The sequence below is a fragment of the Acartia tonsa genome, chromosome 6, assembly GCF_053477335.1.
Source record: "Acartia tonsa isolate MP-2025a chromosome 6, ASM5347733v1, whole genome shotgun sequence".
Taxonomy (NCBI): Eukaryota; Metazoa; Arthropoda; class Copepoda; order Calanoida; family Acartiidae; genus Acartia; species Acartia tonsa.
The window spans coordinates 20,669,031-20,685,508 of record NC_137265.1 but is presented as its reverse complement, the minus strand read 5'-3'; the positions used below and the strand labels follow the sequence as shown (position 1 = coordinate 20,685,508).

General features: G+C 33.2%; 1 protein-coding gene across 1 annotated transcript in view; it reads left to right on the top strand.

Moving 5' to 3' along the window:
* Nucleotides 1–16,478, top strand: part of Mondo (MLX interacting protein mondo) — a 372,455-nt gene that overhangs the window by 345,360 nt on the left and 10,617 nt on the right. Inside the window, exons 2-17 of the mRNA XM_080163832.1 lie at nucleotides 1,888–2,078; nucleotides 3,000–3,076; nucleotides 3,322–3,413; nucleotides 3,970–4,092; nucleotides 4,531–4,611; nucleotides 5,243–5,415; nucleotides 6,681–6,758; nucleotides 7,121–7,234; nucleotides 7,534–7,602; nucleotides 9,190–9,305; nucleotides 9,845–9,930; nucleotides 10,106–10,192; nucleotides 11,009–11,175; nucleotides 11,645–11,804; nucleotides 12,108–12,234; nucleotides 12,524–12,580. Of these exons, the coding sequence (XP_080019958.1) occupies nucleotides 1,977–2,078; nucleotides 3,000–3,076; nucleotides 3,322–3,413; nucleotides 3,970–4,092; nucleotides 4,531–4,611; nucleotides 5,243–5,415; nucleotides 6,681–6,758; nucleotides 7,121–7,234; nucleotides 7,534–7,602; nucleotides 9,190–9,305; nucleotides 9,845–9,930; nucleotides 10,106–10,192; nucleotides 11,009–11,175; nucleotides 11,645–11,804; nucleotides 12,108–12,234; nucleotides 12,524–12,580 (1,709 nt within the window). The 5' untranslated portion in view covers nucleotides 1,888–1,976. The remainder of the gene's footprint in view (nucleotides 1–1,887; nucleotides 2,079–2,999; nucleotides 3,077–3,321; nucleotides 3,414–3,969; nucleotides 4,093–4,530; nucleotides 4,612–5,242; nucleotides 5,416–6,680; nucleotides 6,759–7,120; nucleotides 7,235–7,533; nucleotides 7,603–9,189; nucleotides 9,306–9,844; nucleotides 9,931–10,105; nucleotides 10,193–11,008; nucleotides 11,176–11,644; nucleotides 11,805–12,107; nucleotides 12,235–12,523; nucleotides 12,581–16,478) is intronic.

Below are 16,478 nucleotides of genomic sequence, written 5' to 3'. Positions count from 1 at the left end.
TACTCTATAAATAAAAAATATAAACAATCAAATTATGCTAAGCGACTAAGTCTTTTTGGTGAGTTTTAAACATAAATAGCATAAAGTTTAATAGATCAGTAATGTCACATTCATAAACCTATAAAATTTGCCATAATTAAAATAGTATTTTTTTTGTGTTAATCTGTTAAATCTGTGCCACTTAATTGTCCTTGTTTACATAAGAAATAATCTCTTATCAAACTAAAATCTTTTTTAGCACAATATTTAATTACAGTGAATCTATACAAGTTTTCGTACATGGATAATTTGAAATTTTTAAAAAAATTTCTTGAGATTTAATTTCCATTCCTACTTGACTTCTTAGTCAGAATTAAAAAGTCTGTATTAGTTATTTATCGTGTCGTGTCGTATTAAAATAAAAAATATATCGCTAAAACCAGTTTTGTTAACCCTGAATTCTCAGACTTGCTGGGAACCGGTTCTAAACCAGCGGATATATAATCGGTTTCGACGCCATTCAGTAAGTATTATGAGATCACTGAAAACTTGCCTATGATGGACATTTTAATCCTTGTTTGTTACCCCAAATTATTATTTGTAAATTATGTGCAGCTCTTAAAGTTAATATATTATAATCCCTTATGCAGACATCTTTAGTTTTTACCTAGCTAGGGAGGGAGGGGACAGTGGGCAGTTTATTACACTAGTCCTAAAAGTTTTATGATAAAGTTTTCTAATTCGTTAGCCTAACAACTTTGGGTACTGAATTTTGATTGGTTGGTTCATTAAGTAAGGTGTCCAAACGTTTAACCAATAATCATAATCTGCAGAAGGGGTAATTTGGTATATGATACATCAATTTATCGGCCATTGTCTTATCCCTTTAGATCCCTGCATCTTAGTTTCTTTTAGCATTTGTTATCAATTTTCTCGTGAGTGTAAGTTTTTCCCATACTTTTGTGTTAACTTAAAATGTGCATGTGAAAAAATTTATTTAATTTCTTTTTCTAATTTTTAGTGTTTGATTTTGTCAATATAGAGTATCAGATGAATTAAATTGTTATATAGAACCGCAAATGTATTACTAAAGCATACTATTTTAACTCTAATCCTATTTACCAAAAATTGCATAATTAAAATGCTATATTTTAATTTATTTATATTTGTGGGTTTGTTACGTAAGATCTTGTAAACTGTTGGAACTTTATTTTCCATAAAGGTATGTACAAGATTATCATAGGGAGGGGGAAGATTTTCTCATCCCATTCAAAATAATTGGCCAACAAAGAAAATAAAACCAAACGAAAATATTTTGTAGGGGAGGGGGGTTGGGAGAAAATTACTGTTCCATAGAGACTAGGAGTAAAACTACTTGTATTCTAATTTTAGGACTACGTTTCAGTATTTGATTTTCTATATTATTATATAATTTAAGATAACTTATGAAAAGCAATGCATTGCCTATTAATTTTCTTTTTTACAATAATTTTTGGACAAATTTTAAACTTCAAATACCCATTGCTTTTTACATCATTTTTAGGCATTTTTTTATTTGTCACTCTTTAGTTGCATTTTTAGTTAATTGTAATTAATTTAGATTTTATATGTTTTCTTAATTAGTCAATGTAAATTAGTCATAAAAAATTGTAATAGGTTGGTAACAAAACCAGCCAATCATATTAAAATATGAAAAGTTTAATATCCTTTAAAAATGTATTGTACAACATCCAGTTATACCAACAAAATTAAATCCATTGTTTTGATGTCCTTATTTGTTATTGTAAAAATTGTTTTAACCTTTCAATATTTTGTTCTCAATTTATGATTGTTTTCCACTTTTGTCTCTTAATTCATTGTTAAAATTTTATGATTTGTATAATTAATGTGTAGCTTTATTTTTCAGATTTATGTTTTTAAAATTTACATTTAGAAATTTTCAAAAGATTAGCTGCACTTTAGTTAATTAAAAACTAGTTGAAAAAAATAAATTTACAATGGCTGTAGTGCGACATAAGGAGGCCATACATTCTGGTCATTTTATGATATCAAATTTTGAGGCCGAGGCTCAAGATGACGAAGAAAATATTGCTGTGCCGGTTAGTATTATGCAACTTCTTGTTATTATCGTTGCTTGTCGGGGGAGGGGATTTCTATTAAGGCATGATAATTCATTGTATTTGTAATATGACTTGTTTGACTTGACAAAGTTTGACATTAAATGAAGAATGAATATATGATATAATACGTGGATATATTGACATGGGAAAATTTGTCGTCATTTTAGCTTGCTAATATGGACCTCATTTATTGGTCAGTTTATTCATCCAATAGGAAGGGAGGGGTTGGACTAAAGTGGTTTGATGGGGGTATAGTTATTTTAGCCAATGCTGCGAGCATCACTTATTAGAATACCTGAAAATCTGGCAGGGGTGTATTATTCTGCACAAGCAGGGTTTCGGATCCGCATTGATTTTTTGCGGATCCGGATCCTCCAAATTTGGTCAGTGCGGATCCGGATCCTACCGGATCCGGTTACGGATCCTTGACAATAAAAATAAAATCACCAAACTTTTCAAAAAATATTTATTCTTTAATTCGAAGTCAAAAATACTTTTAATTTTCAAGTCTGACCCTAAACCTTAAAGATTGGCTCTCATCAAGAGAATGTCTGAGATTTTATATAAATTTAGGTAGATTTTTCGATTTTTTCCGCATTTTTTTGAGTCCAAGGATCCGGATCCGGATCCTTGGACTCGAAAATATGCGGATCCTTGCGGATCCGGATCCGAAACCCTGTGCACAAGATTCTTTTTTTCCCCTGCATACAAATTTTTTTATTCTCTCCCCCCCCCCTCCCAACAAGGAGGGGAGGAAAATAGAAAATATTTAAAGAACTCTATATTTTATTTATTTTATCCCCCCTCATACATATTTTTTTGTCAAAAATGTTTTCATTTCTTCTTTCTTTTTTTTATTTTTTTCCCCAACCATATATTTTTTATTTTTATTATATTAAGGTACCTGAAGAGGGCTCAAACGCAGATATTACAAATGATATTATGACGGAAGAAGAAATTGTTCAAAATCATTTCCAGTAAGTTTGACTTGTATTTAGCGGAGCTATTAATTTCCCTCGGTCCATCGGTGCTAACAAACTGGTTTTAATCTTATAATTTTTATTTTGATACTCGAGGAAAATTGTCTGTAATAGTATGCTAAACATGATTTTTAGTATGGCTGAGAACAGGTTTTAATCCAGCGGACATTAATAGGTTTCGAATCCACACTGAAAAATAACTACTAAATAATCAATAATCTTATTTATATTTTTGCTTTTAGGCCTTTAGTACGGTTTTTAAACTCTTCGAATATTTATTCAAATAATCTCATAGATGCTTCGCTCAATAAACTCTTCAAATGCATGTCAATAGGTGAGCTTTTATATGCTTTTAAAATTGTTATGAATATTTTATTTTAGTGATATAATTTCTAGGGTAAATACAAAGTTTTTAAATTCCGTGTAGATTGAATTAGAATGGGAAACCTGATATACTTAGGTCAATGTAAAGATTAAAATTTGCTTTTGTTAGGGAAAGTTAAAAAAAATCTAAGGGTCCTTCGCTGCTTTATCAAACTTACTACCTAACATCTTTATGTAAAGGGATTCACTTACATTATATATATTACTTTTCAAGTTGGGTTTCACTTGGGTTGCCCTTCACAAGGGGGACAAAAGTTGTGTTTCATTTGGTTTGCGAAAACCCAACTAATGCATGTATGAAAGGGAATTCAATAAAGATGTATATTTCTTAACTAGGTTTTCATTCTTTATAGTCGTGAAAATAAAAATGCAATATGTTTCTTTTTTTGAATTGCCCATAACATAACAAGCCGATAATATCTTTCTAGGATATCTAGAGATACGCGGATAGGACAATGGCCATTAAATCTAATTACTTTTCAATTTTTAATATCTTGTTATTGCAGCATACCGTCAGAAGTTGACCTCTCCAAAATGGAACAGATTCCGGGGGATGAAGTTGAGATGGAAGGATAAGATTCGATTGAACAATGTAATCTGGAGATGCTGGCACATGCAGTTCATCAAAGGTCACCTATATTTTCATTAGTATTATTTGTTTTACCTACTAAAGAAAGGACCTCCCTTCGTTTAGATATATTTTCATCTTTTTATTCTTAAAAGAAAAAATATTACTCTAGTGTTGAGTTGTAAGGGTACTTGACAGCTTATTGGCGAAAAATAGGTATTATAAGTTAGGTCTAATACAGGGAGGGAGGAGACATTGGGCTGTTTAATACATTAGTCCCCAAAGTTTTATAATAACGCTTTCTTATGCGTTAGCTTGGATACTTTTTAAAATTTTTATTGATTGGTTCATTGAGTTAAATGTCCACATGTTTCAACATCTAATTGTAGTAATTTTGTGTATCAATATCATTATTGGGGATGTACAGTACATCAATTTATAGGCCATTATCTCTCCCTTTAGATCCCTAGTTTTAATATTTAATCATCTTTGATTGCAGGCCATAGGAAGCTTGTGTGTGCCTTTGCCAATCCTCTGGAAATTGATAATCATAACAAGACTGAAGCTGGTGCCATTCTAGGTTTGTAGCTTTAATAGATTTTTTTTATCCTAGATGGACTCAGACATAATAATCCGTCCAACTTGAAAAGGAATCTATAGCAGATCAATATTTTTTGTTCATATTAAGTAAATTATAATTCATTCCAATAATACAAAATTATTATGAAAATAAAGATAACTATACCTACCTTTTTCGTACTAAAATGTGTACCTAAGTAATAATATTACCGGATTGTTTTTTTTCTTTCTGTGTTCTTATTGGTTCAATTTATTGATTAGGGATCTATATTCTATCTATATATCTATATTTATTGTTTTTTTTTTAAATATAAAACAAGAATAAACCTATGCGAAATAATGATGAATAGGTATCAGAGAGAGAGGGAACAATGGTCTTTTTATTATACTAGTCCTCAAAGTTTTTATAATAACGGTTTCTTATTCGTTGGCTTTACAACTTTGAAGACTTAAGTGAATTTTGATTGGTTATTTCATTAAGTTGAGTGTTCAAACGAGCAAATACTAATTTTAATCTACAGATGGGTAATTTTGTGCATCATTATTTGAGATGTACATTGTACATCAATTTATCGGCCATTGTCTTATCCCCTTAGTTCCCTGGATGAATACACTGGTAACTTTTTGTTTAGAGGGAAAATATTGGAAACGAAAGTTGGCTACAGTAACAGCTGAATACAAGCGGTGGCGGATTTTCTACAAGCAACAGCACGAGACCTGTGTCACCACAACCGCAGCACATCATCAACTGGCGGGGGATCATTTCATGGATGTCACCAATACTCTTTATCAATATGGAACAAAGGTTTATCATTTATTAGATAAAATTACATTTTTAGTATATGTCAGCACCCCTATTTAAGATCGAGACTTATGTATTTATCAAATCCCTATATGGCTGTTTAAATGTGTGTAATGTGTATAGCTATTATATTTGTTTTTAAAAATGTAAAGATTTTCACAGATTTTTTTTCATTGTCCACAATGCAACTTGTTTATAAGGTACCTAGGTTTATAAAATCACTGAGTTACGGTGATGAGAGTTCGAGTCCCCAGCCCATGTGGCAACTCGAATTTCTCAGTTGAATACATTCACGCAACTTCCCCTGGTTGTGTAAGAAGGGGATTATTGAGTAAGTTTGGATACTTAATAGTCAAGTACATAATATCAGTACTACCCTTATCCCAAGCTCCTCTGCGGAGAGCGTCATTCATTACGGTGACTTAATTTGGGACACCTGCCACACTCGGCGAGGGTGAGGTAATAATGAGTAGCTCTCATGAGATAGCGGGTCAAGTCATAATGTGCTTGAACGTGGAGCTTGATAGCCCTAGTGGCTATACAAAAGTGTCTCAGCCTACTCCATGACTACTTAGGTCCAAACCCTAAGAGACTATGGCTAATCAATCAATCAATAAAATCATAAATATATTTCGTCATATTTTTATGTTTGTTTACTTTATTGTCAAAAAATAGGTTATCAAATATTTATACTGTTATGATTGAAAATTACATTTTTAATAACGAAAAAGCATGCGTTGAATTCATGATGCATTTTATAAATAATTTCATAACTTAATGCCTATTGTATATGTAAATATTTATAATCTATACCTATATAGCGATTATGTTGTGTTTCAATAATTTTAATTAAATATTCTTCCTGAATTTTAACTACCAGAATAGGTCATGAACTCGGGGAAATTGGTATTGTGGCCGGTATTTGGATAGGCTTTTTGTCTGTTTATATGTCTGTATATTTGTAACGAGGGATCTCGCTAAACTTTGAACCGATATGGTTCTCCTTTTCTTTGTAGCGTCTCATATGTCCTGGGAAGATTTATAACCCCTAATAGTGACATACAAAATAGCCCATATTGTATATTTAGATTTTAAGTTAACAAATTAGACAATACAACTTTGGAACAAACAAATCAAAATTCAATAAAAGTACCCAACAGCTATCGAATATGATATTTTTGTGACGAAACTTTGGGTACTGGTGTAATTTACAGTCCAATGTCACCTCCCTGCCTGATTATGATGCTATTTCCAAGTTATTTATTTAGGATGATGCTGATCTAGAAGCTATGATTACTGATGCAGATTTCTTTGTGGATGCTCTGTTCAATTCTCTTGGATCACATGTAAGGTTTTTATATTTCTTAAATTAGGTTGTTAATTGGCTTTTAAAAATACTTTTTTTTACATAGGCATATAGTTTTTACTTCTTCTACTAATAAGTTTGTCGGTGTGTTTTACATGTGTTTCACACTTTTTATTGTGCTTTGCTCTTCTGCTTTACCATATCTTAATAAGATTTAGATTTTTTTCGACTAAAACATTTTTTTTTCGCTTCATGCTTTGCCAAAGTAGTAGGATGTATGTTAGCTTCATTATTTCTAGAAATTCACGAAAGGACAGAAATCTTTTTTTGATTTCAGAAAGACATCTTTTTTTCATGTATACTAATCTTGTTAAAGCAATCTCTTTATTGGATCATATTTAGAGTAAAACGCATGATAACAGCGACCTGTCCGGGACTGACCTTCTGCCACCGAATTGCCAGTTCCAAGCCAACATTGAAGAACTCATGGACCTGGATCCTTTAGCTCCACTGCAGGTTGGTCTTGATTTTAACCCGCAGATTTATCATAATGTAACACTTCCATTAATTGATTTTTATGTTTTAATTTTCCAGAAGAAATCAAATACTTAATCAACATAATTTTGATTGTCAAGCATTTTGGAGGATGGATTATGACAATTACCTGAAAATTGATTAACTGGTTTAAGTCAAATATGAACCTTACTTAAAATATAAAAAAATATTGGTTACCTAAACTGTTACAGGAATCATTATGAGCTGAACAAACAAAGATATATTACCTCAGTATATATTCATATAGATATTTTCTTTAGGATTGGTTGACATCAAAGTTACCAGATGGAGACCAATTTTTCAGAGGAAAATCTTTAACACCAGATCAGGTTATATGCCTTAAAATTACTTTAAATATTATAAAAAAAAGTTTGAATTGATATATTGAGGAAGATTAAAACAAAGTTCTATTTTTTGTGAGTCATTATTGTGTCTTTTCCCTCAAAGTGCCTTGTTGAGCATAGAAACCTTTTTCACTCCCTTTATTTTAAAACTAGCGGCTACGCCCGTAGAGGCCTCTAGGAGCACTTGAAAAAAAAAAAATTTGGGGGGGGGGAATTTTTTTTTGGGGGGGGATTTTTCATTTTTTGGGGGGGTTGAGGGTGTCCCACCCCCCAAGAAAATAGTTATAAACCTTCCCAGAACCTATGAGAAGCTACCCTATTAAAAAGAACCCGATCGGTTCAGCGGTTAGCGAGATCCTTCGGTAGAAACATACAAACACACAAACATCCTGTTACTTTATTATAAGGATAAATTGAAATTAAGAGGATGGAGGGGCTATTATAAAAAATATTGCTTTGGAGGTATCAGTGCTCAACAGACACTTGGAGGGAAAGCTCCCATTATTAAGACAAGATGCAGAAATGATTTATTGATTAGGGATGGCAATCCGTCAAATTTTTGGACCTGATTCGGATTCTTACAAGAATCCGTCCAAAAAATGGCGGATTCCTGCGGATTTCGGATTCTTATTTTTGGCGAATTCCGGATTCGGATTCCGGATTCTAGCAATATTTTAAAATGTTTTTTTTTAAATTAAAAAATTTAAGTGCTACATATGTCCTAAAAATTAATGTTCTTTTTATCCTTATAATAAAGTAACAGGATGTTTGTCTGTGTGTTTGTGTGTGTGTTTGTATGTTTGTACCGAAGGATCTCGCTAACCGCTGAACCGATCGGGTTCTCCTTAACAGGGTAGATTCTCACATGTCCCTTGAAGGTTTATAACTATTTTGGGGGAGGGTACCACCACCCTCCCTAGAGAAATTAATTTTTTTTAAATTTATCGATTTTAGAAAGAGAGTTCAACGAAAAATAAACGTCAAACGTAAAATAGCCATATTTTAGATATAAAAAAAACATTTAAAGTGCCACTAGAGGCCTCTAGGGGCGTAGCCGCTAGTCCTTATTATAAAGTAACAGGCTAGGATGTCTGTCTGTACCGAAGGATCTCGCTAACCGCTGAACCGAAATGGGTCTCCTTTACAGAGTAGCTTCTTATAGACCCAAGGAAGGGTTTTAACTATTTTGGGGAAGGGTGTGTCCACCATCCCAAGAAAAATCACCCCTAGAAAAATTTCCCCCTCCCCCCAAAAAGTTTTCTTTCAATAGAATTATAGAATGGTAGACTTCCCCTAGAGGCCTCTAGGGGCGTATCCGCTAGTTCTCTATAATTCACTTCCGAGAATAGAACCAGATTCTAAAAGATTTTATATATAATGATGATAATTTTTGCCTTCAAAAAGGGGGAGTTGAAAGTAAAAACTCAAGACGCTAATTTTAGCCTATCAATTAAGAATCCGAATCCGCTATTAAAAAACTGATTCCGGATTCGGATTCCAAAATTGACCAAAAATTGGGCGGATTCCGGATCCCGGATTCGGATTGCCAACCCTAATATTGATAATATCTAGGATACCCTGTCCCTACCGTTGCCAGATGTGAAAGATATTGACGTGTTTGCTGAAAGTTTGTGTTCTTCATCCAATTCCTCGCAACAACCTTCAACCAGCTTCGCCAGGGATGCCAGGTTATCATAAGTCTTGGATGTAACACCTCTTTTTTTTATGTAAAACAAGATGTTACGTCCCAAGTTTTGGTTTTAAAAAGAAAAAGTAAAAAATAAATTTAGGCGGTATTTTTTTTAGTAGTGATTTCTCTTGGTATGTTGGAGGTAATCTTTCCCAGCATAGTTACTTTCCTGGACCTAGTACCAAATCGGTTCATTGGTTGTGATCTAACGTTACACACAGACAGACTGACATCCTGTTACTTTTGTCATATGTAAGGACAATTAACAAATCCATACAACAATTTTCCATTTTTGTCATTTGTTTAGTCACTATTTAATCGACGTTGGGGAGACGATGGGTTTGAGTCTCGGCCCATAACTAAAACGGTAAACGTTGTACCTACTGCTGCTGGTTTGTCAGATATGTAACATTGATATTAAGAGTAGAGGGGAATGCCTTGTCCCAGAGCAGTTAGGACTTCCAGAACAAAATACAGACATTCATTCGAAAATAAAATGTTTCTTATCATATTCCTAAAATTAAATACTTTATGCAGGCATCGTTCCTACTCTACAAGTGGATCGTTGAGTGGCTGCAGCACCCCCGTCCTAGTTATGAATCCATCCAAAATGCAAAATAAAGGTAAATCAAACAATAGAGGATTACACAGGCTTTTTTGTTATCTAATAAGATTAAAACTAAATTAAAATAAACACTCATCTTTATAACAAGGCGAATTAAATTTATATGATAAGTCCGATTCGAATTTCTAATGCTAATCCTAATTTTATAACATAAGTATTTTGTTCTATGTCAGGTGAAAATATATCAGGAAAAGGTGTGAGTGCTAGTCAGAGAAAGCAAATGGAGGCAAATTCCAAGCCAGTTAATGGTTTTAAAAGAGGTAATTATTATTTATTTACCTTTGTAACATATTATCTGTATTTTCTTTTAAGAAAGAGAGAGGAGGGAGGGGTGGCTGAAGTGTCTTTTAAAACCAACACAAAGGAACAAGTTTGAACCAAACAATCAAGATTTTATAGAAGTATCCAAACTAATGGGAGAACGTGATCTTAAAAGTTTGAGCCGTAGTACAATTTACAGTCCAATGTCCCGTTCCTCCCTGGTTTTATTGGTTTCAAAATGTGACACTTAATATCTTAATTGTAATAGATGTAGGTAATCGATGCCAGATGAAATATTTTGTTTGTTACTTTGTTGTTGTTGTAGCCCTGATTCTCTGAAGTTAGGACTCAGATGCACAAGGAGACTGGAAGTGAGAATCTTTTGGCCAATCTTAGATTGGTAAGCTTCGCGCACAGCTGATTGTATTATGTGTTACATTACAAGCTGACCCGCAATTCTCGTGGAAGCTACTCAATTATTACATCACCCTGGCCTAGAGTTTTGGCAGGTGTTCCATATTAAGCCACCCTAGTTAATGGCACTCTCATTCGAGGAGCATGGACGAGGGAAAGCATGGTTAAAGTTGCTTGATTGGTAGAATCATAACTTCCTACAAATCCCCCTCCATACAACCTTAGGGCATCTCAGGGAAGGTTGCGTGATCATAATCTGACAAATTGCGACAGCATTTGTCAACCAAGTGCAATGTCTATGTGGGGACTTGAACTCGGTTTCTCCCAACCACAGCGTAGTGCGCTAACCACTACACTATGGGACACCCATTGTTTGTTACTTAAAGAGTTTCTTTGTTCAGGAAAGCTGTGGTCAGCAGCTGTGAAGCAGCACGAGGAAGAGCAACAGCTGAAGCGGGAGAAAGAGAGGCTGGCACAACAACAGAATAAACAACAGCTGATAGAACAACAATCTCAAGTACAACATGAACAACAAATAACACAAAATCAACAACAACAACAATATCAGGAAAAACATCATTAAAATATTTTTGATGATCATCTACTTATCATTATCTAAATAAGGGGCGAATTGGAGATGAATATAATGGAGATATTACACCCTCTTTCTCGAAACTGGCGTTTATTCACGGGAGTGGGTATTAACCCCATCAAAAATATTCTATTTTTCCAATTTACCCCCCCCCCCCTCCCTTTGTTTAATCTTTTTGTACCCTCATAAACATATGTTGTACAACCCCCACTTACCCAGTAAACTGATGGAAAAAAATTTCAAATTAAATGTGAATCATCAACATAGAATGCCCCTGAGTAATTTAACAAAAACATAAATTCTTGAGGGAAAGGTTGGTTAACTACCTACCTACCTAAAAATAGATTTGGTTAAATTTTTTTTAGAAGATAGGGTTTGAAAAGAATATTATGTTCTAGCACGGCTACCATTTTTATATAATAAATGATGATTTTTATTTGATTAGAGCCAAGAAGAGCTGTACATGCGCCAGCAGGCAGGATCTAACCTACTATTGAAACAAATCACAGAACAGCAACAAATGATGGATGAACAGAAGCAACAACCCACCTTGGCATTATCCAACAACATGAACAAGCATCAGCTAGAGTATAAACCTAGTACAGGTTTGTTTTCTTTAGATGTTTGTCTTGTTTCTCCATTTTTATTGATTTTTTCTTAAATAAACAACTCCTAAGACAAAGATTTATGGGATTTTTTATTACTTGGATCTTACACTAAATTATCAAGAACTCTTATAAAGTGAAACTTGTAGCTGGTTGTAATAACGGTTCCCCCTGTCCATCCCCTTTAACCCATCATTTCCTCTCCTGGGGAATAAATGAGGCCCATATTGGCAAACTAAATTGACGAAATTTTCCTTTGTCAATAATATATCCTCGTATATCCTATATCCATTACTTTTTCAGTAAAACTTGAAGATATAGAGAGGCAATCCTCTGTGAAGCATTCAGTTATTCAGCCTCCACAAAACCAGCAGCAGATGCCGGCTGGAATGGACTCCAATGACTTTAAGGCTTCTGAGTATATTAGAAGGTAAAGAATATTCTTATCACAAAATTACACATTAAGTAAATTGAAGTTATTGGTTGAAAAGTGTGGACTCTGTTCCTTACACCATCAAGATAATAAATTACTTTTAAGGTGGGGGGGGGGGGGTTGAAGGTAGTTTTAAACTTTTCCTTGACCTGTGAGAAGCTTCACTGTAAAAGAGAACCAAAGAGAACACAGAAAGAAATTCTTTTACTTTTATATAAGGAAATATTTTGAAATTAGAACATTACTTTTCTTTCATTAAACAGTCATAACAAATGTCCTTTTTTAGGCCTGATCCGTTTGAAGATGGCTATAACACAAAATTTGATGGATTCTATGCTTTACAGTAAGTTATTATTTTGCATTTTATTTTTTCTTAACTTTGTTTGTGAACATTGACTCGACCTTGAGAGAGTCATCAATCATGAGCAGATTCATGTTTAATAGACAAATCTTCTTTTTTTTTATAGATAAGATAAGATAAGATTTATTTTCCTAAGGTGCATACAATTAGGGCGAGTTACTGATTAAGTTTTACAATGCACATTGGGGCAAATCAACCAAAAAGGGGATTTAATTATTTAGTACCCTTAAAAGTCATCTCACAAAAATTTCATTTTATACTTTTTTGTAGGTAATTCAACAACAAACAAATTTGCGTTTATTTTTATTTGTTTTTTTCTGTCATTTGAATGGAACATGGAGATAAAGGTCATTTTATGAAGGTAGATAGAAAATTACCAGATTAACCCCTCCCGAAAATAGCCCCCCCTTACCCTATCCATATATCTATCTATCAATCTATCCATCTATCTATCCATATATATATCCATCTGTCTATCCATCTATCTATCCATCTATCTATCCATCTATCTATCCATCTATCTATCCATCTATCTATCCATCTATCTATCCATCTATCTATCCATCTATCTATCCATCTATCCATCTATCTATCCATCTATCTATCCATCTATCTATCCATCTATCTATCCATCTATTTATCCATCTATCTATCCATCTATCTATCCATCTATCTATCCATCTATCTATCCATCTATCTATCCATCTATCTATCCATCTATCTATCCATCTATCTATCCATCTATCTATCCATCTATCTATCCATCTGTCTATCCATCTATCTATCCATCTATCTATCCATCTGTCTATCCATCTATCTATCCATCTATCTATCCATCTATCTATCCATCTATCTATCCATCAATCTATCCATCTATCTATCCATATATCTATCCATCTGTCTATCCATTTATCTATCCATCTATCTATTCATCTATCTATCCATCTATCTATCCATCTATCTATCCATCTATCTAACCATCTATCTATCCATCTATCTATCCATCTATCTATCCATCTATCTATCCATCTATCTATCCATCTATCTATCCATCTATCTATCCATCTATCTATCCATCTATCTATCCATCTGTCTATCCATCTATATATCGATCCATCAACTATTCATCTCTTTATCCATCAACTATCAATTTATCCATCCATCAATCTATCCCTCTATCTACCCATCCATCTATCTTTCTGTCTATCCATTTACTTATCCATCTATCTATCCATATATCTATTCATCTACCTATTATTATGAAGGTAGATAGAAAATTACCAGATTAACCCCTCCCGAAAATAGTCCCCCCTTACCCTATCCGTCTATCTATCCATCAATCTATCCATCTATCTATCCATCAATCTATCCATATATCTATCAATATATCTATCCATCTGTCTATCCATCTATCTATACATCTATCTATCCATCTATCTATCCATCTATCTATCCATCTATCTATCCATCTATCTATCCATCTATCTATCCATCTCTCTATACATCTATATATCGATCCATCTATCTATCCATCAACTATTCATCTCTTTATCCATCAACTATCAATTTATGCATCCATTAATCTATCCCTCTATCTATCCATCCATCTATCCATCTGTCTATCCATTTACTTATCCATCTATCTATCCATATATCTATTCATCTACCTATCCATCTATCTATTCATCAACTATCTTGAATTTCGTGTTTAAAATGTCTAATTAGGGGTTTTGGTTATCAGCGCAGCTACCCTATCACTAGCTTTTTGGGCCCTTTAAAGTGTAACTAGGTTAATTTTAGTCCGATTTTAGTGTTCAAAGTGTCAAATTTGGGGTCATGGAATTCATTTCAGTAGGAGGGGAGGGGATTATTTTTATGTTTAATAAATCCATTTTAAATGTGGGCATGATTAACATAAATTTTTTTTAACTAATATCTATATTTATAATGATATTATGATTCTTGTTTACTGTTTATATGTATAGTAGCGGCTTCGCCCCTAGCCTCTAGGGGATTTGCCCCAAGAGGTAAATAAACAAGGATGACAACATCCATGAAAGAAGCGAAGCTCTAAAATGGAAGGACAAACGAACATTAACACTTGTGAAGTGTCAGAACTGAATATTAATGCATGTCTATACAAAATTGTAATTAAAACTGATTAAATACATGTTACTGTTTAAGGACATACTGACGTTTTAGGACTTGATTATAGAGATGCTTCGCTTATAACAATAGACGTTATTGAAATAGGAATCAGTATTCAAAAAATCAGATGAATAGGATATTTTTAACATTCAAAACCATTATTTGTTGTCAAAAATGTAAAAATCAGCTTGTTATAAATGGATGTACGGACTTTCTGGTAACGATTATAGAGTTGCTGTGCTTTCTAAGTCATACCTAACTGTTGTAGAAATCAGCATGAAAAGTTTGAGATCGATAGGACAATTCTAGCCTGTTTAAGTTAAGTAAAAGAGCTAACTGTACCAGACGTACGGACGGACCGACCTTAATTATAGAAATATGAAAAAATTGAGGGGGATTTTTATTTTTGAAAAAGATCTTTAAACAACCACAGGACCAGTAGATATATTCCCTGAAGAGTAGAATTCAATCAGTTTAGTGGTTAGCGAGATCTTAAGGGATGGGCGGACAGACAAACAGACATCAAGCTACTTTGTATTATATATTAACACCTAGGGATCTAAGGAACAAAACAATAACCGATTAATATGTACATCCCCAATATTGATACATATTTAATAAATTATATTACAAAATTATTTGTCTGTAGATGACAATTAGTGGTTGAAAAGTTTTGACACTCATCTTAATGAACCAACCAATAAAAAATCAATTAAATTTCCTAAAGTTCTTATGCTAACGAATATAAAAACGTTATTATAAAACTTTGAAGTTTGGGGACTAGTGTAATTAACAGTCCCCTCCCTTTCTAAATAAAACTGCTGACTTTAAACATGAATACCCTGTAACTACATAATTTAAAAACAAAGCATTACCAATAGACAGACAGATAGACTACTTGCTAATTCCAATTTAGAATGATTATAAGAACCTCACGTTATTTGCATAATAACTTTACCTTTCCGCAGTGAGGTAGGGGACATTAGGCTGTTTATAACACTAGTCCCCAAAGTTTTACAGTTGTGTGTTCAAACGTTTTAACTACTAACTTTAATCTACACAAGGGGTAATTTTGTGTATTATCATTGGGGATGTACAACAATTTATTGACCTTTGTCTTATCCCTTTATATCCCTGATATTTGCAATAATCTATAGAAACGATTATTTAGTTACATTAAAACATCAAACATAAAGAGGTTTAGATTTAGGTTTAGCCCCCCCCCCTCTCCTCTTCATCATTTAGTGCAATAGAACTTGAAAATATTTATTATTAACTTTAATTCTAAGTCAGAATAAATATTTCCCAATATGTCTATGTTTCTGTGTCTTTTATTTATTTGAATTATATCTTAAGTTTTGACTTTAAAAGCGCATTTAAACGCCTTTTCTTACAAGCTTTTCTTGCACCCACGTTCAGAAAACGGGCTAAAAACCCCTATGGGGGCGCGGGGGGGTAAATGAAACCAGTACTGGCGATTAAAATATGTCTTTAGGTAATCAAATATCGTTTTTTTAGCCGGCGACACCCGGCGAAAACATGTTTCCTCTTACTGTCTTTTTAAATGTTGATTAAAAAACAAACAAATTTAAACTAAAATCTTGACTTCAACTAGAATTATTTAGGACTTATTTCTTCAATTTGTGTTTTTTTCTTTTATACTGTCAAAATATATGTAATGCATGACTCATCAGAAGTTATTTTGTCTAATTACGTTAATTCTAAGAGATTT